The sequence below is a fragment of the Glycine soja genome, chromosome 14, assembly GCF_004193775.1.
Source record: "Glycine soja cultivar W05 chromosome 14, ASM419377v2, whole genome shotgun sequence".
NCBI lineage: Eukaryota > Viridiplantae > Streptophyta > Magnoliopsida > Fabales > Fabaceae > Glycine > Glycine soja.
In genome coordinates this window covers 45,551,634-45,575,504 of record NC_041015.1, presented here as the reverse complement: position 1 = coordinate 45,575,504, position 23,871 = coordinate 45,551,634, and the positions used below count along the sequence as shown (strand labels likewise).

The window sequence follows — 23,871 nt, the reverse complement described above, 5'->3', positions numbered from 1 at the left end:
TATTTGCACAAAAAAGAAGAAATAAGAGAGAAAAATTATCAATTCCTATATAATTTAATCCCAAAATATACCTATACATAATAGTTATCAATTAACACTTGCCCCCAAATCCCCTTGGATATCCAAGGCCATCGATTCACTCTGGATATGTACGTGTTACCCCTGAGTGGCGTCGATATCATCTTGGGGGTACAATGGCTCAAGGATTTGGGCCCGATTACCATTGACTATAACGCACTTACGATGTATTTTTCCCAATTGGGCCAACCCGCGACCATTCAGGCCAATATGTCATTACACCGTCCTCACACCTCAGCCCAACAACTAAAGCGCCTTTTCACCACTGAAGCAGTTGATGTCTTGTTTCAATTAGCCATCATTCCTGGACTAGCCCAACCCAATTCATCACCCACACCCATTGATGACCAATAGCTACCATCAACTTTCACTCTCCTTCTCAACCGTTTTTACAATTTGTTCCAAGAGCCCACTACCCTTTCCCCTCACCGTACCATAGCCCACCATATACACCTCCACCCAAATTTGAAACCAATCAACGTTAAACATTACTGATACCCTTATTGCCAGAAAACAAAATTGGAAAACTAAGTGGCCACAATGCTCGTGACAAGTTTGATACAGCTAAGCCAGGGCTCATTCTCATCACCTGTGTTGCTTATTAAGAAAAAAGATGGCAGTTGGCATTGTTGCATAGATTATCGCACCTTAAATGCCATTACAATTAAGGATAAGTTTCTGATGCCCACTATCGACGAGCTTCTGGTGGAATTAGGTCGTGCTTCTTGCTTCTCCAAACTCGACCTCCGACAGGGCTTTCATCAAATTCGAATGGCCGAGGATGATATTCCTAAGACTACATTCCGTACACTTCAGGGCCACTACGAATTCAAGATGATGTCATTTGGCCTTTGCAATGCCTCTTCGATGTTTCAGGCCACCATGAACGAACTCTTTCGGCTATACCTCCATCCATTTGTGGTTGTATTTTTTGATGATATTCTGGTATACAGCTCGTCTCTCACAACTCATTTGCTTCATTTGGAAGAGGTTTTCTCCAAGCTTTCTCAGAACAAATTTCATCTCTACGGTTAAAATGTCTATTCGCTAAAAGTCAGTGTGACACTCTCTACCCCATACATATATGTACTAATAAAAGGAAAAGAAATCATAACTAATTTAAAGTTTTTAAAACACATTTAAATAAAATCCTTTCAACAGGGTAAAAAGCTCACATTCACTTTCTTTTACATCATATTCAAACTTGTCCAAATAAATAATAAAGTCATCTCATCTCAAACAAGGCCGCCTAAGACTTCATACAATTAATATAGAAACCTATACCCCAATGTCACATCCTATCAGAATATTGTGTCCCGATGTCCTGTGGCATAAGGTTCCTTAAAGCAATTCACCTAGTCATATGCTCCCCTGAACACAAAGTTCAAGATCATCACAGGATCCAAACACAAACAACACACAGGGAGTGAGTTATCACATTCCTAACTAATAGAGAAACAAGACAACTAGATATACATATCATATAAATGAGATACAACTTACTTAAACATAAATCACGTAATTCCACCACTTTGTCATTTAAAATTCACTTTTCAATCATCAATCACATTACACATGAATCACACACTCTGATCAAGACATAATAACACATCAGTTTCATAATAAACAATTAGCAAGTGTATGCAATAGTTATGCTAAGACTCGAGCCTATATGCAATATGGTACCATGTCAGTGAAAAACCACCCTGGGGCACTTAGGAGTACATAACAAGACACACCACAACATGGATATGTTAGGTTACTCTTATTAAGTAAAATCATAGGGAGACCAGTCAGGGTCACGCTGTTTTGCGAGAATGCTCCAACCATGTGGGATCGGCACAGGCTTAAAGGAGCACTCAAATCGGGTGTATTTACCCCCAAGGCCTACACTCCAAAGAGTCTGTCAGGGTCTCTCCCTCCTGATTCAGGTCCAACCCCTAAAATAATTTTTTTGCATGCAGACACTGCTCATGAATTATGCAATACCCACGACCTCACACTCGTGTTTTAAACACATTTAACACATTGCGCTACAATTTAACACTGATTCCGAAATAGGAAACCTATACTTTCTCTTTAAAACTGGTTCCTAAATAGGAAACCTACACTTTTTCTTTAACATTGCGCATCAACACTTTTCTCAATATAACACTGGTCGAGTTATTGTATAATTCACAGCTCACAACACAAGTAATGTCACATCAAGTGTTAACCACACACTTATTTACAACTAAAACTTGTTCACAATTTCACATCTCATAATGTCACAATCCACCATCACATGTTTACTTGTATATCACAGATTAACACATATTCAATTTTGCACTTATACTCAATCTCAATAACAATATTATATTCTCAAAGCAACATGTTATTCCACAATTCATCACAAATTCAATTTATAGACACTGCTCATGAATTATACAATACTCACGACCGCACACTCGTGTTTTAAACACGTTCAACACATTGTGCTACAATTAGGGGTGGGAATAGGCCAGGCCAAGCTAGGCTTTAAAGGGCCTGAGCCTAGCCTACGATGAATTTTTGAGGCCTGAGTCTGGCCTATAGCCTATCAAAGGTTTTTATTTTGGCTCGGCCTGGCCTTTTTAAAAGCCTAGTCTGGCCTGATAGCTTTTTTAAAAGTTTTCTTCACATTAAATTTTAATATTCATTTACTATGGAGTAGGAACGTAATAGGAAAGTTAAAGGAAAATGAAATGTTAACAAGAATAGGAAAGCCAATAAAAATAAAATAATGAGGAATATAAATGGGCACATGATTCACACCTAAATTATAATTAAAGTCTTACTTGATTATAGGAATGGAAGTTATGGAGCAGTAATGTGTAATCAAAGTCTGCTAGTTTCAAAAAAAAAATTAATAGTACCAAAAAAATAATATAAGTATATATTGGTACCCAAAAAATAATATAAGTATATATACATATATATAGGCCGGCCTATCAGGTTTATAAGGCTTTTTAATAAGCCTAAGCCTGGTTTATTATATTTAATAGGCTTTTAAAAAAGTCTAAGCCTAACCTTTTAATTAAATATGCTAGTTCAGGCCAGACTTTATGTAGGTCAGGTCGTAGGCCCCTGTAGGCCGGCTTGGCCTATTCCAACCCCTAGCTACAATTTAACACTGGTTCCTAAATAGGAAACCTATACTTTCTCTTTAACACTATGATCGAGGCCGTACCCGAATCAAATAAACATGAAAATGCAGTAACTAGGAAGTGATCCTAGGTCGTTTCCCAACGAGCAATGACAAACCAAATGTTCATAATATACTTGCGCAGTAACAGTAACGATTGGGGGGGGGGGTTTGTTTGTTTTGTGATTAAAGAGCAGAACAAGTAAACTGGAATATGAAACTACTAATATTAAAAACGGGCTGTTTCCTCTGATTCAGAAGCCATTCTCTTATCCTGGGTTATGGAGAATTTGTCTCTAACAGTCAACCACTTAATCCAACCCTATTTCAATTTACTAAGCGAAAATCAACTTAGGGTTGTCAATACGTGATTAGGCACCACATACACCAGTTAGCCCTTCGTCCATTAAGCATGAACACAAGTTAGGCTCAGAGGCAATTAATCGAACACGAAGCGTGCACTGATTAATGTTCACGAATTTGGGATAACTGGTGAAGGGAAAACTGCCAGGAAACCACATTATAAACGAAACCTCAAAGAGAGTTGGGCTTCGTCCTCAAAAGGAAACAACACTAGAAAAACTAGCCTTCCATAGATTCAAACAGAAAACGCAAATGAAACATGAAGCAGAAACGTAAATGAACAGAAACGTAAATGCACAGAAACGTAAATGAACATAAATGTAAATGAAACAGAAACATAAATGAAAGTAGAAGAAGAAGCAAGAACGAAATTGTAATTAGAAGCAGAAAATGGAAAATTGCATTAAGAACGAAAACAGTAGCCTTAGAACAGAAAAACGTAGAAACCTAAAACAAAAGCTCTGAATAATAAAATAGCATAACAAAATAGCCTTGCATGAATCACAAGGCTGCTATTTAAAAAGAGTCACTCAAAGTCACTGGGTCCTATTACAATACTCTGGCCCAAAACGAAATAAACACTGAACAACATAAAATAAAATTGCAAAATTCCCTAATTAGAAATTAACTAAGGTAAGCGCTGCTTTATTTGCCCTCTTCAAGTCCATAACCAAAATCCGGATTAAGCCCAATGTTTCATTAATTCCTGAAATTAGATTAAAAACATCAAATTAGCTAAATGAGCCCAAATAATAAAACTGCCTGATTAATTGACAATTAAGACTAATCAGTAATTAAAATGGTGCAAAAAGGGTTTAGAAAATAGAAGAAAATGATGGCACATCAAAACCCCCCCATACTTAGCCTTTTGCACTCCTGGGCAAAATGAAACAAAGAACAAAATCCAAGGATATCAAAGAGAGACAAACAAAAACATTCACATATTTCTCAATGAACATCAAGGAATGAAAGGAATGGGTAACATCTAACATAAGGAGATCCAAAAAGTCAAGACATTCATGAAAATCATCCAAGCAACCCAATCATGGCAAAATAGTTAATCAGCTCAAGAATGAAAAGTGATAAAGCCTCACAAGATATACACTTTATCTCTCAAGTGTCTAGGCTACTATTTACCCTCAAAGCACCCATGAAAACAAACACCACATAAACTTGGCAAGATTCTAAAATTGACAATCAACCCATAAACACAAGCACATGAGAATCAAAAGGCCTTTTAAGGTTGTAATGGGGCCAAGGACAAGGTATGGAAAAATATGGAATAAGTGGCTGAATCCCAAAGGAATAGAGGAGCAATGGGAAATAAGTGCATATTAAGAAAACATATGAAAATAAAAAGAAGTAAAGATAAAATTTAAACATAAAGAGTAGAACCAAGAGTCTCATCATTCTTTTGTCATTTATTATCTTATTCACACAACTTTACTGCTTTTCTTTTTCTTTTTCGATTTTTTTTTTAATAATTTTTTTTTGTACTCTGTAGCCTTTGAGAAACAGCATCATATTCAGCATGTCCAACATTTAACCAATATGCAATGTACATCAAGTATGGCCCAAAATACATCATGAAGCATAGCCAAGAAAACAAGTTATCCAATGAAACAAACCCCCCCCCCCCCCCCCCCCACACACTTATTCCCAAAACAATTCCAAAGCTCCAAAATTCCTTAAGGATATAGTGATATCATGGTTTTTCATTTAAGGCTTGTAGTGAGCTTCAAAACAAGGAAAGGGAAACAAGGCTCAAAAGGGCTATCAAAGGAATTAATTCAAGGTAAGTCCATTTGGCTAGAAGCTTATAAGAACAAAATTGCCTCAATCATTTCCAAACATGCATGTGAATTAGGAAGCATCAACAAGAATCAAGCCAAGGCTATTGTGCAAGCAATCAATGGGGCAAAACACACCAAATGATTATGATGATGGATGGCTCAAATTCTCACAAAGGTAAACTCATCACTTTCAAATTGAGCTTTCAAAACTATCATGACATGTAGAGGAGAATCAAGGATTTCAAGTCACAAAATGTCAAGAACTTTTATTTTCAAAACAATTACCCATTTCTTGAACATATCCTATAATTCAAAGAAAAACATGCAAAGTCGTACATGCACACAAAATTGACCCAAAATATTAAACTAAAAATCCGACGAAACTAACAACATTAACAAATTAACACAACTAACAAATTAACAAAACCAACAAAACTAACAAAACCAAAGAACACTTCCCCCCCCCCCCCCATACTTAAACAACACATTGTCCTCAATGTAGCACAATTAAAATATTAAAACAATTAAACCATCAAATAGAATTGGACAAGTGTAATAAAAGCAAAGAAAGAGATAGGAAAAGAAGAACTCCCTAAGTCATGGTGGAGGAAGAGTAGGGTGGAGTAAGGAAGTCTCTTCCACCACTACGTCCACTAAAGAAGGGTTCGTGAGGAATGGCTTAAGTCGATGTCCGTTGACCTTGAAGCTCTTGTTTGTGGAGTCCCTTTTGATCTCAACTATACCATAAGGAAAAACATTAGTAACAACAAAAGGACCAATCCACTTAGACCTCAACTTACCACTCATGAGTCCAAGCCTAGAATTATACAATAACACTTTTTGCCCAACCATGAAGTCCTTCTTAACTATCATGCTATCATGGAGCTTCTTGGTCTTTTCTTTGTAGAACTTGGCATTCTCGTAGGCTTCTAGGCGGATTTCATCTAACTCACTCAATTGCAACTTTCTTTCCTCACCAGCTTGATCCATAGAGAAGTTGCAAGTCTTCACTGCCCAGTATGCTTTGTGCTCAATTTCCACTGGAAGATGACATGCCTTTCCAAAGACAACCCGATAAGGAGACATTCCTATGGGTGCTTTGTAGGCAGTCCGATGTGCCCAGAGAGCATCATCAAGCCTGGTACTCCAATCTTTCCTGCTTGGCTGCACAATCTTCTCTAAAATTCTCTTGATTTCCCGGTTAGAAATTTCTGCCTGTCCATTGGTTTGGGGGTGGTATGGTGTGGATACCCTGTGTACCACCCCGTACTTTTTAAGCAGGGCATGCATTGTTCTGTTGCAAAAATGGGTTCCTTGATCACTAACAATTGCTTTAGGTACTCCAAACCTGCAAAACAGATTAGACCTGACAAAGTCTGCAACAACTTTAGCATCATTAGTTTTAGTGGGCTTGGCTTCCACCCATTTTGAAACATAGTCAACTGCAAGGAGAATGTAAACATAACCAAAAGAGACAGGAAAATGGCCCATGAAATCTATACCCCAGACATCAAACACCTCACAGAATAGCATAGGTTGCTGAGGCATTTGTTGTCGCCATGTAAGTGTATTTCCTGCTCTCTGACACTGCTCACAAGTGCTGCAGATCTTCCACGCATCTTTAAAGATGGTGGGCCAATAAAAACCACAATCAAGCACTTTGCGAGCTGTCCTTTGAACACCCAGATGATCTCCCGGTGCGGAAGAATGACAGAACTGCAGGATTGAGTTAGTCTCATGATTTGGAATGCATCGTCTAATTACCTGATCACTGCACAATTTCCACAAGTAGGGGTCATCCCAAATAAAATGCTTAGCATCACTTTTAATTTTATCTTTTTGGGCCTTAGATGCTAAGGGAGGAAAAACAGAGGCAACTAAATAATTGACAATGTTAGCAAACCAGGGAGTAGAAAGAGAGTCAGAAATACTATACAGTATATACAAATGATCATCCGGGAAATCATCCCGAATGGGTGAATCCGCATCTGATACACGTTCGATCCGACTCAAATGATCAGCAACTAGATTTTGTGCTCCGCTCCTATCACGGATCTCCAAGTCAAACTCTTGGAGCCAGAGCATCCATCGGATCAACCTAGGCTTAGAATCAGCCTTCTTCAACAAGTACTTTAGAGCTGCATGGTCAGTATAAACAATAATGCGGGTACCAAGCAAATAAGATCGAAATTTTTCAAGAGCAAAAACTATGGCTAGAAGCTCTTTCTCAGTAGTAGTATAATTCGCTTGGGCAACATCTAAAGTCCTAGAAGCATAATATATCACCCTGGGCAATTTATCAATTTTCTGAGCAAGGATAGCCCCCAATGCATAATTTGATGCATCACACATAAGCTCAAAAGGGGCTGTCCAATCGGGTGCCTGGATGATGGAGGTGGTAGTCAGCGCTCTTTTGAGGCAATCAAAAGCCTCTTTGCATTTGTCATTAAAGTCAAACTCCACCTCCTTTTGCAACAAGTTGGATAGTGGAAGGGCTACTTTGCTAAAATCCCTTATAAAGCACCTGTAGAATCCTGCATGACCAAGAAAAGATCGCACCTCTCGCACACAAGAGGGGTAAGGCAATTGTGAAATAACAGAAAATTTTGCAGGATCTACTTCAATACCCTTATTGGAAATAATGTGGCCTAAAACTATACCTTGCTCAACCATAAAATGACATTTTTCAAAATTTAGAACAAGGTTAGTTTCAATGCATCTATTCAAAACTTTTTCCAAATTATCCAGACAACCATCAAAAGAGGATCCATACACAGTAAAATCATCCATGAACACCTCTATGCAATTTTCTAAGAAGTCACTGAAAATACTAATCATACACCGCTGGAAGGTACCAGGGGCATTGCACAGGCCGAAAGACATCCTCCTATAGGCAAAAGTGCCGAAGGGGCAGGTGAATGTGATCTTTTCCTAATCCTCAGGAGCAATAGTAATTTGCATATAACCAGAAAAACCATCAAGGAAACAGTAGTGAGATTTACCTGCCAAGCGCTCAAGCATCTGGTCAATGAATGGCAGAGGAAAATGGTCCTTTTTGGTAACTTGGTTCAGCCTCCTATAGTCAATGCAGGCTCTCCAACTGTTCTGCACCCGAGTAGGAATCAGCTCCTCCTTCTCATTTTTTATCACTGTGAGGCCGGTCTTCTTCGGGACTACCTAGATGGGACTCACCCATTGGCTGTCGGAGATAGGATAAATGATTCCAGCTTGCAAAAGCTTGGTTATCTCCTTCTTCACTACATCAAGAATCACCGGGTTGAGTCTTCTCTGTGGCTGTCTTACTGGTTTAGCTCCATCCTCTAAATTTATTCGATGCATACATGTGGATGGGCTAATACCAGGAATGTCTGCCAGAGTCCAGCCTATAGCCTTCTTATGCTTCTTGAGAATAGACAACAACTTCTCCTCTTGCTCATCAGCAAGGGAGGCAGATATAATCACTAGAAAACTCTTGCTATCATCCAAGTAAGTGTATTTTAAATTTGATGGCAGAGGCTTCAATTCTGGTGTGATCGGCTGGATAGTGGTAGAAGGAAATGGTTTCTAAGCCTTTACCTCATAAAGAAAGTCAGAGGTATGTGTACTTCCTGAAACATGGTTAGTCCTATCTGAATCTATAAAATCAATCTCGAGAGGTAAAACACCACCACCAGACATGCAATCAATATCACTCTCAGATTCACTCTCAGCATCAAATTCAGACATATGATCAAGTACAATTTCAGACTCAATGCATGAAGAGTGAGAGGCATGCAGATTAGAGTAAAGATCAATCATGTATTCATCAACAACATGGTCAATAATTTCAGCACGAAATACAGAAAGATCTTCAGATGGGTATTTCATAGCATCCATAATATTAAAATGAACAGTTATATCACCAAACTCCATGGATAGTGTGCCTGCATAAACATCTATCTTAGTTCTAGCAGTTTTCATAAAGGGTCTGCCTAGAATAATGGGAACTGATCTTTGAGAAAATCCATCCTCCATATTCAAAATATAAAAATCAACAGGAAAAATCAGTTCACCAACTCTAACTAAGACATATTCTATGAAACCAACAGGATAGGCAACACTTCTATTAGCTAAATGAATTACCACATCAATTGACTGCAAGGGACCTAGAGATAAAGAATTAAAAATAGACAGAGGCATAACACTAACAGAAGCTCCTAAATCTAGCATGGCATTGTCAAACTTACTATTCCCTATAATACAAGGTATGCTGAATGTACCTGGATCTTTGCATTTTTCAGGAATTTGAGGAACAGATTTACTAATCAATGCGGAGACATTTCTGCCCATGCTAATTCGTTCACTTCCTTTAAGCTTCCTTTTATTAGTGCACAACTCCTTTAAGAATTTGGCATATCTTGGAATTTGCTTTATTGCATCCAGCAGAGGTATGTTTACCTCTACTTTTCTGAATGTTTCCAAGATCTCTTTCTCTGCCTCTTCCATTTTTTTGTTGGAAACTGCTCTTGGAGGGAATGGAAGAGGAGGGATGTGCTACTTCTGCAAATTAGAATTACCAGTGGAAGATTCACCTGCACAGAAATTGTTAGGTAAATTTTTGTCATTACCTTTTTCTGGGTTAGAGTGAAGTTGGGCAGGTTCATTTGCAGATGAGGAAGGTGCTACGGGTTGAGGTCCTTGACACTGCTTTCCCGACCTCAATGAAATGGCATTGACATTTTTGGGATTTTGGACAGCTTGAGAAGGCAGCTTGTCAGAATTCTGGGACTGTTGTTGATTCAATTGTGTAGCCAATTGTCCTATCTGATTGGTTAAGCTCTGAATGGAGGCTCTGGTCTCTTGTTGAAACTGCATGTTCTGCATAGTCATTTGCCTCACAAGTTCTTCGAGGGAAGGTTGTGGAGGGGTCTCAACTATTGGCTGTTTCTGGGGCTGTTGTTGTTGTTGGATTGGTGGAGGAATGTATGGTTTGCTTGGGCTAGCAACATTTTGGAAGGAAGGAGCAGGCTGTTGTTGTTGTTGCTGAGGGCTAGACCATCTGAGATTAGGGTGATTCCTCCATCCAGGGTTGTATCTGTTGCTGAAGAGGTCATAATTGTTCTGCTGTGGCTGATTTTGCTGCTGAGGTTGAGGAGGTCTATTGTAAATATTAGCAGCATAAGCTTCGGGCTGCTCAATTGCTCCAGGTTGCTGCATGGAAGGGCAAAGGTCTGTATAGTGGTCAGCAGAGGAGCACAAACCACAGACCCTTGCAACAGGTATAGATTTCTGGTTCAAGGCCAGCTGGGTTACCAAGTTAACCAATGCATCCAATTTTCCTTCAAGCTTCTTAGTTTCAGATGATGCAGCTGAGTTTGTAGCTACCTCATGCACTCCTCTAATGACTATAGCATCATTTCTGGCTCTAAACTGCTGGGTGTTGGAAGCCATCTTCTCAATTAAATTTCTGGCTTCAGCAGGAGTCATGTCTCCAAGGGCTCCACCACTGGCAGCATCTATCATACTTCTCTCCATATTACTGAGTCCTTCATAAAAATATTGGAGAAGCAATTGTTCTGAAATCTGATGGTGAGGGCAACTGGCACATAGTTATTTAAATCTCTCCCAGTATTCATATAGGCTCTCTCCACTGAGTTGTCTAATACCTGAGATATCCTTTCTGATGGTTGTGGTCCTGGAAGCAGGAAAATTTTTTTCTAAGAATACTCTCTTCAAGTCATCCCAGCTCGTGATGGACCTTGGAGCAAGGTAATACAGCCAGTCCTTTGCCACTCCTTCTAATGAATGAGGAAAAGCCTTCAGAAATATGTGATCCTCTTGGACATCTGGGGGTTTCATGGTGGAGCAGACAATATGAAATTCTTTCAAATGTTTGTGCGGGTCTTCACCTGCAAGGCCATGAAACTTTGGAAGCAAATGGATCAGTCCAGTTTTAAGAACATATGGGACATCCTCATTAGGGTATTGGATGCACAAGCTTTCGTAGGTGAAATCAGGTGCAGCCATTTCCCTTACAGTCCTCTCACGGGGTGGAGGTTGTGCCATGTTCTCAGAATGTTCAAAATCAGAATGCTCAGAATCAGAATGCTCAAAATTATAATGCTCAAAATTATAATGTTCAAAATCAGGATGTTCAAAATCACCAATAACAGAATGCACAGATTCACCAGTAATGGAATGCTCAGAATGATCAAAAGGTATAAAATGATGCCTAACTAATCTATGAAATGTCCTATCTATCTCAGGATCAAAGGGTTGTAAGTCAGATGGATTTCCTCTAGTCATACACTACATTCAGTATGCACAACTAGTTGCTTTGTCATGTAAATAAAGGTGCAGGTTTGAACTACAGCTACCCTCAAATGCTATCCAAATGACTTGAAATTTTGTGAGCAACCTTATAAATTGATGAGAAGATAGCACAAAAAATTTCAGGCAAAAATTCAAAGTCTAACTATGGAAGCTAAAAATGGTAGGTTAAGAAAAATAAGTGAATAAAACTTGAAAAATAAAAAACTTTTGACAGAATCACTATTTTTGGACGATGGAGACCCCAGCCGGCCTACAGCGTAGGAAATTTTTTTCTACCCCAAATACATACATAATAATTGCGATTCTGATAATCAGAGCAAAAGTTATGGCCGTTTGAAGTTTCGACAAACACAAAATTTGCTACTTTTCTGGAACTTTCAAATCTGACCAAACTAAAGGCTCTAGCTATTTTTCCCACAAAATATAGATTAAAAGAAGTTACCACAAAAAAATTCAGCCAAAAATAACAACTCTAGCTACTAAAACAAAAAATCTCAAATAATTCAGCATGGGTGGTCGCTAAAATCCGTCTCTACTTGATTTCTACCACTACTCTGTTTTGCCGCAAGCAATAGTGGTCGCTAAGTCCGTCGCAAAACACTATTCACAGCAAAACACCCAAAACTGAAACAGGGGAAGCGCTTAATAGGAAAAATGAAACAGAACACACACTAAACAAAATACCAGGACACTAAACAACACTAACACACATACTAACACAATACTAACAATTAAACATAAAACACGAAGGAATTAAACACACAACACTAGCTAGCTATTATGAACCTTTGGACACTGCTCCCCGGCAATGGCGCCAAATTTGATCGAGGCCGTACCCGAATCAAATAAACATGAAAATGCAATAACTAGGAAGTGATCCTAGGTCGTTTCCCAACAAGCAATGACAAACCAAATGTTCATAATATACTTGCGCAGTAACAGTAACGATTGGGGGGGGGGTTTGTTTGTTTTGTGATTAAAGAGCAGAACAAGTAAACTGGAATATGAAACTACTAATATTAAAAATGGGTTGTTTCCTCTGATTCAGAAGCCATTCTCTTATCCTGGGTTATGGAGAACTCGTCCCTAACAGTCAACCACTTAATCCAACCCTATTTCAATTTACTAAGCGAAAATCAACTTAGGGTTGTCAATACGTGATTAGGCACCACATACACCAGTTAGCCCTTCGTCCATTAAGCATGAACGCAAGTTAGGCTCAGAGGCAATTAATTGAACACGAAGCGTGCACTGATTAATGTTCACGAATTTGGGATAACTGGTGAAGGGAAAACTGTCAGGAAACCACATTACAAACGAAACCTCAAAGAGAGTTGGGCTTCGTCCTCAAAAGGAAACAACACCAGAAAAACTAGCCTTCCATAGATTCAAACAGAAAACACAAATGAAACATGAAGCAGAAACGTAAATGAACAGAAACGTAAATGCACAGAAACGTAAATGAACATAAATGTAAATGAAACAGAAACATAAATGAAAGTAGAAGAAGAAGCAAGAACGAAATTGTAATTAGAAGCAGAAAACGGAAAATTGCATTAAGAACGAAACAGTAGCCTTAGAATAGAAAAACGTAGAAACCTAAAACAAAAGCTCTGAATAATAAAATAGTATAACATAATAGCCTTGCACGAATCCCGAGGCTACTATTTAAAAAGAGTCACTCAAAGTCACTGGGCCCTATTACAATACTCTGGCCCAAAACGAAATAAACACTGAACAACATAAAATAAAATTGCAAAATTTCCTAATTAGAAATTAACTAAGGTAAGCGCTGCTTTATTTGCCCTTTTCAAGTCCATAACCAAAATCCGGATTAAGCTCAATGTTTCATTAATTCCTGAAATTAGATTAAAAAAATCAAATTAGCTAAATGAGCCCAAATAATAAAACTGCCTGATTAATTGACAATTAAGACCAATCAGTAATTAAAATGGTGCAAAAAGGGTTTCGAAAATAGAAGAAAATGATGGCACATCACACTACACATAAACATTTTCTTAATATCAACATTGGTCGGGTTATTGTATAATTCACAGCTCTCAATATAATTATTGTCACATAAGTGTTAAACACACACTCTTATTCACAACCAAATATCATGCCCACAATTTAACATTTCATAATGTCACAATCAATCATCTCATGTTTACATGTACCTCGCAAATTGACACATTCCACTTTGTACTACTCAATCTCCATAATAATATTATAATGTCATTATAATAATTTATTACACCTCATAACTCATATACACATCACACAGTAATCATATTTGCATGACACAAAACATATATATATATATATATATATATATATATATATATATATATATATATATATATATAGTAAATCAAGCTACATTATTTTTAATCAAAAGAGTTTTTATAACAATTAATTTAATATTACATCAAAAGAAATTACCACTAGGCATTAACCTTACAACTTTATTTAATTTATTATTTTAGTATTACAATAAATATATACGCATAACATGTTGATCATCGTCGTGGAAAAAATTTGAATAAGATAATAATTTGTATAAAATAACTCATTGAATAATATTATTTAGAATATAATTCACATTAATAAAAAGGGCTCAATTTTTTTAAGGGTTCACACTCAACACAAGAACACATCAATTTCACAGCAATTTCTCATTGGGACTGGTTCATCAAACATATATAATTCATATTTATAATTATAAGGATAAAATAAAGAATTACGGAAACACCCCAAAACTCATTCCATGTTCTCACTAATCCTCAATTGTGAATAACTCATCCCTTACCTCGATGTAGTCACTCAAGTGTTCTACGTTCTCTGTTATCAATTGTGGCATTCTTGGTGCTCTCTAGAGCTCCTCCTCCGGTTGCTCTGTTAGGGTTTTCAAACGTTAGAGAGAACGAGAAGGGATTGAAGCCTTCATTCCATGATCCTATGTGCGATGCCTCTTTCTCCATTCATAGGCATTCTTTTGTAAATCTCAACTGTGAAGGTGTGTGCAATTAAATCGCAAACCAAATATCACATTTTCATGACAATCCAACGGTTAACGAGTTCGGGATCATAGTTTTACCGAGATAGTTCTGGGTTTCTACGGGAAAGAAAAAGTTACAATGCGAAGGATATTTCTATCATATCCGATATCTTTTCGTAATTACCAATGGTGAGAAGGCTCAAAATTGAGTTGCAGACCTGATGCTCAAATTTCACGATGATCCAACGGTGAATAATTCCAAGATCGTCATTTTTCTTAAATAGGTTTGGTGGTACGTGAGAAAAATATAGGGTTTTAAGGGGAGGGGAGGGAAAAACGAAACTAAGAGTAAGAGGAGGTAGAAAAGTTGCCTAACACGTCTATATTTATAGCTAGGGTACAACTTATTATTTACTATATTTATTTATTTTTATTATTTTATAAAAAAAAAAGAACTCTATTTTATTCCCTAAAATAAATAAAATACCTTTTTTTCTCTCACACTATTATTTTAATTAATAAAATTATTTCTGCTCATTTATTTAATCACAAAAGTCTCATCATTTTTTTAAAACTCTATTTATTTTAAATGAAAAACCTTTTTAATTTAATTCACGAAAAATAAAATGTTATAATCAGCTTCACTACATGGGCCACATTGTATCTGCTCAAGGCATAGCGCCTGACCCCACAAAATTACAAGTCGTGGTTAATTGGCCTCAACCTTCTACAGTCACTGACCTTCGAGGTTTCCTAGTACTAGTTTACGTTCCGTGCATTCCATGCTAGGTCTTCGACTTGCTTGGTGATGTTTCAATAACGTATGAGTATATTTTGTGAATGACATGCTGAGTCTCCGACTTGCTTGAGTTCACAAAGTTTACCACAAAACTAAAATCTTTTCCAAAAGGTAACATTCTCAAATAAATGATCACTCAATTCTCCTTTTTCATGTTACAAACACTCCATGCCGGGTCTCCAACTTGTTTGACTTCACAAAGTTTACCACAAAATCAAAACCTTTCAAAATAAAATAAAATCAACTCAACACAACCTTTTTTTCTATAAAGAACTATGTAAGTCTGATTTCCTTATTGCACTTGGGGATACGTAGGAGCGAGGATAAATCCATTGTCGACCAAAAAAAAACTAAAAAAAAAAATCCTTTTAAAAAAAAAAAAAAAAAAAATTGATTTCTTTTTCTAAATAAAAATAATAATATAATAATATTATTCATGTATTCAAGGGAAGACAAATAATTAAAAGTCACATTATTTTTAACACACTCGATTAAAGGTTGTCGTTTTCATGACGGACGCATGGGGTGCTAACACCTTCCCTACGCGTATACGACTTTTGAATCCTTTTTCTCAAACCGTAGACCATTTCTTATCCTTTTTTGTTTTTCCGACGTTTTTCTTAAATAAACGTTGGTGGCAACTCTCCAAGTTTTTCATTTTTTTTGGAAAATAATTTATTTATTTATCTGAATGATTTTTATTTCGTTGTCCCGTCGTGGCCCATGTTGTGACACTTGGTCTCTGATCGCAACCCTCTCTTTATCAGCAATTTCTGGCACGAGCTTTTTCGTTTGGCCGGCACCAATTTACATATGAGCAATTCATACCACCCAAAAATAGATGGATAGACCAAGGTATTCAATTGAGTCCTCAAGCAATATCTTTGCTCCTTCGTTCATGACAAGCCCTCTCAATGGTAAAAGTTTCTATCATTGGCTGAATGGTCATACAATACTTTTGTTCACTCAGCCACCAGAATGTCACCTTACAAGGCTACCTATGGTAAGCCTCCACCATCTATTCCCCAATATTTGTAGGGGTCTTCTCAGGTGGAGGTCGTCGATTCTCTACTAACAAACTATGTCGTGCTCCATGATACATTATGCCGGTGCCTCATAAAGGCTCAAGCCACTATGAAGAAATTTGCAGATGCCTAATATCGCGGCGTTCATTTTTCCATCGGAGAGTGGGTCTATATTCGCCTTTGGCCGTATCGCTAGACTTCTATGGTTGCCACATATACCAAACTCACTAAACGACACTATGGCCCATTCTTGATAGTGGAACGCATAGGTCCAATTGTCTATCACCTCCAATTGCCAGATTCCTCCAAAATTCATTTGATTTTTCACGTATCCATATTGAAGCCACATCATGGTCCACCACCGGCAACTTCTATTCCTTTACCTCATGCCAACACAGAGAATCACCCATCGTTGAACCTTTAACTATACTTTATTGGAAATGGGACACAAAATCTTCTCTGCCGTCCAAATTGGTCTTGGTTCAGTGGTCAAGATTGGCCCCTGAGGACACTACCTAGGAACATTGGAAGACTTTGAAGACTCAATACCACCTCGAGGACAAGGTAGTTCTCCCAAAAGAGGGTGATGTTAGCAATCAAGGTGATAACAACAATTAGGGAACAACCCAAAGGCAGAGGCCCAAGAGGACACACAACAAGCCAGCACACCTTAAGGATTTTGTCTAAGGAAAAAGACAAATGCAGGAAATCACCAAATCACATAGAATCTTTTCATACATCCTATTTGCTATTTGTTATAACTACCTGGAAGATATTTTCTACAATTCTGTTATTTCATAGCTTGAACGGCTAACCATTGATTGGTTGCAGCTTATGCCATGAATGTTTATATATATTCTTCCAGGAATGAATAAAAATAGCAGACCATTATCTCATTGCTTCTATTATTTTAGCATAGCATAGGAGTAGGACCTAGCACATATGCTATGGCTAGTCTTGCATGTGATATGGAGGCTGATTATATGATTTACGAGGAACCATCAGCTCCTTAATTGCAGCTGATTAGTTTTGATGTAAAGGGGCTCTCTACCCCTAACAGTGTAATCTCCTCTTTTGGGCTTTAAGCCCCTTTAAATACCAAGAAAAAAACGTAAAGTAAAAATAATATATGGCGACAGAATTCGATTACGGTTGGACCTTAAAAAGCTTTGCTTAAGTCCATTGTTTAACAACTACTTAGTAGTTTACCCAAAACAAAACTACTTATTTTAATATATATTTTTCAAATAACTAACATATTATTTTAAGTACTTTTATATGGGCCCAATCTCTTCTTTTTTAAGGAGAAAAAAAAATTAAATCGGGTGAATCACACTCTAACTATATCTACTAACATGAGCTTTCTACGAATATTTTTCTAACTTTCTTTTTGACGTAATATTTTTCTAACTTGATCTGATTGCGGTTGATATTCCTACAAGCAGTCTTCTGGGGGCATTTTATAATCCTACCAGGCTACCATTAAATTTTATATTCCTGAATGTCTACCAGAATGCGTTGGACATTTTAAATTTAAACCATACAGAAGAGACGTGCCAATGCATAAATATGGTGGGTGGAAATTAGCCATATGATCATAAAATGACAATATCTCTGTTGGAATGTTACTTACCCTCTTACATTTAATCTTTGTTGAAATTCTATACCAAATTCATAGTATGAATCCCTTAAAATTGTTTTCTAAATTCAACTAAAGTATTAGTACACTTTTAAAAAAAAGAATAAAGTATAATTGCAATCGTTGACTAAAATATTAATAGCTAAATTATTATTAAACGTATATATTATAACAATTTATAAAATTATTAAAATCTTAATTATTGATTATTTAATCAACAATTATATTGTACTTTTGTTAATCATGAAAATTGTAAATAAGTTTAAAAAAAATTATACTTCTAAGAAGTCAATTTTCACTAGTCATTTTATTAATAAATAAATTTTTAAGAATGAGACATAAAATCTATTTTCAATAATAAGTTCTTTTTAGTCGAACAAGCAATTATATTTTTTAACTTAGAAGAATTGTCTAAGTATTGATGAAAATAGTTATAATGATCTCAATAGTGATATTCATAATAAAGGGTTTTATATAAATATTTTTTCTAACAATTCTTGTAATCACAATTTTTGTTGATAGTGTTTTTATAGTAATAGTTTTTATAATAATTATAATAATGTAATTCCTTATGAATTCAATAATAACAAGCAACTGGGGATTGGATAAAAGTAGAATTCAGAGAAAAATAAAAACTGAAAAGAGACCAAGTTCAAAAAAATGTAAAAAAATAAACAAAACAAAAATTCATTAAAAGTGAGATGAATAGATACATTATGACATTTGAACCAGGAGTCATTTTAAGTACGAGTTGGTGGTATTTGAGAATTTGAATGATAGTGATTTAATCCAACAAAAATGGTTGAGATATCTTTATCAATAAACTTCTACTAGTAGTAATTAAATTATAGATTTTATATATATATATATATATATATATATATATATATATATATATATATATATATATATATATATATATAACAAGTTCTTAATTACTTAGATCCAACAACGTCTAATATCTTCAAGTAATTTTCTTCTTCTTCTAATTGTTGTAACTTATTTCAACAGAAATCAAGTCACTTTGATCTTGTGAAAATGTTAGTCATCAAAATTTTAATTAACTTGTAATTTAGAAATTTTTTCAACGAGAGATAACAAATTTATAACAATTTTCGGAGTTTATTTGGGGCATTGTAAGCACCAGCAAGATTGCCCATTCACATTAAAACATGCGTCACCACAAATGAGCCATTGGTTTTTATCAATTTTGAATGGATGTGGTTATTTGGTTCGAGAAATAATTACACTCTAACAATAATATTTTCAATTTGAAAAATGAGGGAGGAAGTTCTATAGATAAATGGCTGATCGATTACTAATTGTGGAAGGCAAAAAATAAAATTCAAACATAGGAGAGAAGATTGTAATGGAATTCTTGAAGGTGGGAAATTCTAATATGGAAGTGGCCCCTTTAACGTCTGAAAAATCATTTAATGCATAGTATTTATTTAGGAAAGGCTACCATATGCAACTGTCAGAATGAGTTTTAGCTTTTTGTTTTATGTTCTTGCCCTGTTGGGTCCTTGAAAATTGAAATTCCAAGGAGAATTAACCGAAAGTTTGCAGTTTAGAAGAGTACACCATGTACAGACTATGAAGATAGTTTTCTTTTTTCTTTTCCAAAAGAACTATTAACAGTCAAGAATTTATTGATTGAGTAAAGTTTTTGAATATTCGTAAACTTTTTGATAGTGTTATCGATTCCTATAAACAAACAAAAATAAAAAAAAGTATCAGATTATTTTTAATATAATTTTTATTATTGAAAAAATTTTAAATGTTGCTTTGCTCTTCAAAAAAATATTGAATAAAATTTATTTAAAAATACAAAATTATCATTAGAGCTCATTAAATAAAAAAAATATGGCCAACACAATTTTTAATTTTTAATAAATTTTAACTAATACCAAAAAATATTTAAAAGAGTATATATATTGTTTAAAAAATTATGTTTCCCCATGCTTGTTGATGAGCACGCATTTATGGACCCGTGTTTCCTTCATGAAAACTTAACGAGTAACATTAGTCCCCATTCTAAACCGTTTGTGGACGTACAATAATTTAATGTAGCGTTGATCGAGTTTTGTGATTCATTATGACATACAACGACATGTGAATCATATGGTATGATCCAAAGATGGAGAACAAAACAATAACTAGCCATCTCTCTCTCTCTCTGTCGGTCACATTCTTCAGAATTTCTCAGTTAACAGTACAAACACTCTGAAACATATGCCCAAAGCTCTAATGCATGTTTAGGGTATTTTTTGAATCCTTTTAAAAGTAAGTTGAGAGTAAAAAATACATTAGATTTCCTTTTCCAAAAGTATGTTTGCTATCCTTCAAATTTTCAATGGTTATCTGAAGATAGTGTGTGTTTGAATAGATAGAGTTGAATTCACCATGATTTTTAAAAGCAATAAATAACCAGTTTTCGGTGAACTTATCATGATTTTACACTCACCATAATTTTCTATCACCTAACTAAACGCACTAATACCTCTAATATATTTGGATAGACAAGGAATCCTGCCTACAGAAACTAAAATTGTATAAAATATTTTTGTTCCTAAATTCATGATTCTTCATGCGTGAAATTTTCTTTAGTCTAAGACCCAGCCCCAAAATTATCAAATTTGATATCTGACTAATTCAGTTCAGATCTAGTAAAATTATTGTAGTTAAGTAACAACTTTCTAACCAAATTTTAACTTAATTGACTCAAAACCATTGATTAAATAAGAATAATTTTGTCACAATTTATTTACCCACTCTATACTTATATGATGAGTAGAGGAATGCAAAACCTTTTTTATATCAAAAATAATTTATTTTGAATGTAAGATTCACAAAAATTTATATAGATTTATACTTCAAAACTAATTTTACTACTCATTCGTAGAAATAAAATCAATTCTTTTAAACTTATTTTAAAATGTCACTCTTAAACACATTAAAAAAATTACTTTAATTTTTTCAAAATAAATTATTTCAATATCAATTCTTTCAAATTAATTATACTAAAATATAAAGTGCTTCCATGTTTTGAGAGGCCATGGATTAAGACTACCACTAAACACCATCAAATCAATTACAATTAGTGATCTTTAAGCCCGTCACATGCAAATATGCAATGCTGGGACCTAGTGCTCTTTGATAACCAAATTAAGCTGACATATCATGCTTGTTTGTCATGCAATGAGTCATTTGTTGAACAACGACACACGCAACTCTTATAGTGACGTTTACAAAGCATCACTCTCTTGAGTAATGGAAGTAGTTGAAGGAATTGTTGCTTAAGATTATATGTGTTGGTGTGGAAGTGAATGAATCTTAAGGGGAAGGTAGGCCTTGTGTTTGTGTCAATTGTGTGTGGCCACCATTTGGGCCAAGCAATAAATGAAATTGATCCACAAGTGTTGTTGATTTTTTTTATATATAAAGATCCACATGTGTTGTTGTAATATCTTACTCTGTGTTTGGATGGAAGATTTAAAATTTTTTAGGAAATTTAAATATACAGCATTTTGATTATCTTGATTTAAATTCCTTTCATTTTGTAAATATTTTATTTGGATAAGGCAATTCAATTTCTTGTATTTTAATTTCCTTGTTTGGATAAAATAATTCAATTTCCAAGTAATTCAATTTCAATGAAATTCAAATTTTCATTTTTAAATATTTATTTAAAAATTAAAATTTTAATATTGAATGAAAATAAATATGAATCATTTTTTAAATAGTGAAATATTTAAAATAAATTTAATGCTATACAATATATAATAATAAATTTTTTAATATTTAATAATTAAATAATCAAAATTGTCTAAGGTTTTTAATATATAAAAAAATTTAGTTCTAATTAATTAGATGGGTAAATGCCTACATTTTACACTTCTTTAAATTTAGTTAATAATGTGTATTTATATTAACAATTTAATCATATTTTTAAGTGATTTTGTTTCATACTAAATTCACATAGAGAGTATAAAGATGAAATTGATCATTTATTTATTCTAAGGTGTAAAATGTTATTTTTGAGTTTGTAACACATGTGACCTTATCCGATTGTTATTTTTGAGTGGTTGAGTTGAGACTTGAGATGTTGAGTCCGGTTTGGCAGGGACAAAGATGGTTGTTGCTACAGCTACTTCTTCTTCAATCTCAGCGTGGTTCACTCCTCACGCTTTCACTTTCGTAAAATTCAGAAACCAGTCCTCCTAGTCCCTGGCGGCGGCAAAGCCACCACCTACACTCGCCTCCCGCTCAAGCACGACTATTCCGCTCCCTCCCCTCTCTCCTCTCCCGAAATCAAGCTCTCCGAAACAGCCCCACCGATCACCCGCCTCCTTCGTAATCGCAAACCACAAAATATAAAACAAGACGACGTCGTGTTCGAGTATTCCGATTCCGAACCTGAAAGTGATGACAAGTATGAAGCCTTTGACTTTTCGGGATACGAGAATGTGGACGAAGGCGAGGAAGAGACTCCGAGCGTGAAGGAGAAGGGGGTCCCAACAGTGATGCGATGTTTTGACAGGGTGAAGATATACGTGAAGTTGGGGGACAGTGGGAACGACATGGTGGCGTTCCTCTCCCTCTTCAAATCCCACGGAGAAAGGAGGAGTGAGTACAAGCACGGAGTGAGTAGGAGCACGTCTTGAGAAATTGAAATTCTTAGGCTTTTAGGAGAATTTCATATGACTCGATTTTAGTTAATTAAAATTCTCTATTAAAATTCTAGATATTTAATTTCTCCTTCAATCATTATCCAAACACTAAATTTAAAATGACAGCAATTCAATATCTCATTTAAAATGAATTACTCAGATGAAAGTATCCATCCAAACACATTCTTAGACTTTCAACACGTAATAGATTGTCAATTATGGTGTATGTAATATAACAAGTCTTCTTCGGGATAAGACCGGTAATTGATGTAGGAACATATATAATACCAGGTTTAATTACTTACGGTTATTGATGTAGGAACATATATAATATCAGGTTTAATTACTTTGCTATAATTACAAAAACTTTCACTTTGAATCTCATTTCACTGCTAAAATACCTAAATGGTAGCCAGCAAATTTCACTTGTACCTACATTTGGTGTTTATGGCAAATGCGAAATGAGAAAGTGTTGGACAACATAGAAAAGCCAGTATTCATCTCCTTATCTCACAATATTGGGCGTGCTGCTGGACAGAGTTCATCATGTAGTGTATGGTTGAACAACTAAACATTGTAACTCAATTTTAAAGTTTTACATTCACTACTAGAAAATACGTTTTTAACATTGATTATTAAGGACTTTCAACATCGGTTATAAATAAATGTTGAAATTATCGACATTAATTTATCAACATTAATATCAGTTGTTTAAAAATCGATGTTATTATAACAAACAACATCGGTTTTTTGAATAACCGATGTTGTCAGTAAACAACAACATCAATTTTTCCCGATGTTGGTAAGAAGAAAACAACATCAGTTTTGCTTTTCATAAAAACCGATGTTGTTTTATGATTTAATTTTAAATATCGTATTTATTTTTTAATTAGTAATATGTAGTAATTAATTCAGATCACAACTTATCATTCAAAGTTGTATAAAAATGGATAAATCAGTCATGTACCAAGGATAGTTATAAACATTTCTAAGCAAAATAACATATTATAAACAAAAATTTACAAATT

The 23,871-nt window shown here is 35.2% G+C and overlaps 1 protein-coding gene and 1 non-coding gene across 2 annotated transcripts; both read left to right on the top strand.

The window, feature by feature from the left end:
• The first annotated feature begins 618 nt into the window (after positions 1–618).
• LOC114384128 lies at positions 619–22,837 on the top strand. Its single transcript, XM_028343793.1, has 2 exons — positions 619–1,034; positions 22,297–22,837. The coding sequence occupies exons 1-2, from the start codon at positions 619–621 to the stop codon at positions 22,835–22,837; spliced, it is 957 nt and encodes a 318-aa protein (XP_028199594.1).
• Positions 10,958–11,064, top strand: LOC114385575. The gene has a single exon (XR_003660943.1). It is a non-coding gene; the product is annotated as a small nucleolar RNA R71 (small nucleolar RNA).
• Positions 22,838–23,871: the final 1,034 nt, after the last annotated feature.

What these genes read in the sequence shown, in the direction of transcription:
- LOC114384128 (XM_028343793.1), top strand. Translation starts at nt 619, where the DNA reads ATGCTCGTGACAAGTTTGATACAGCTAAGCCAGGGCTCATTCTCATCA. An exon ending in GATATTCTGGTATACAGCTC is followed by an intron (nt 1,035 to 22,296) that starts GTCTCTCACAAC and finishes CCGGTTTGGCAG; the next exon opens with GGACAAAGATGGTTGTTGCT.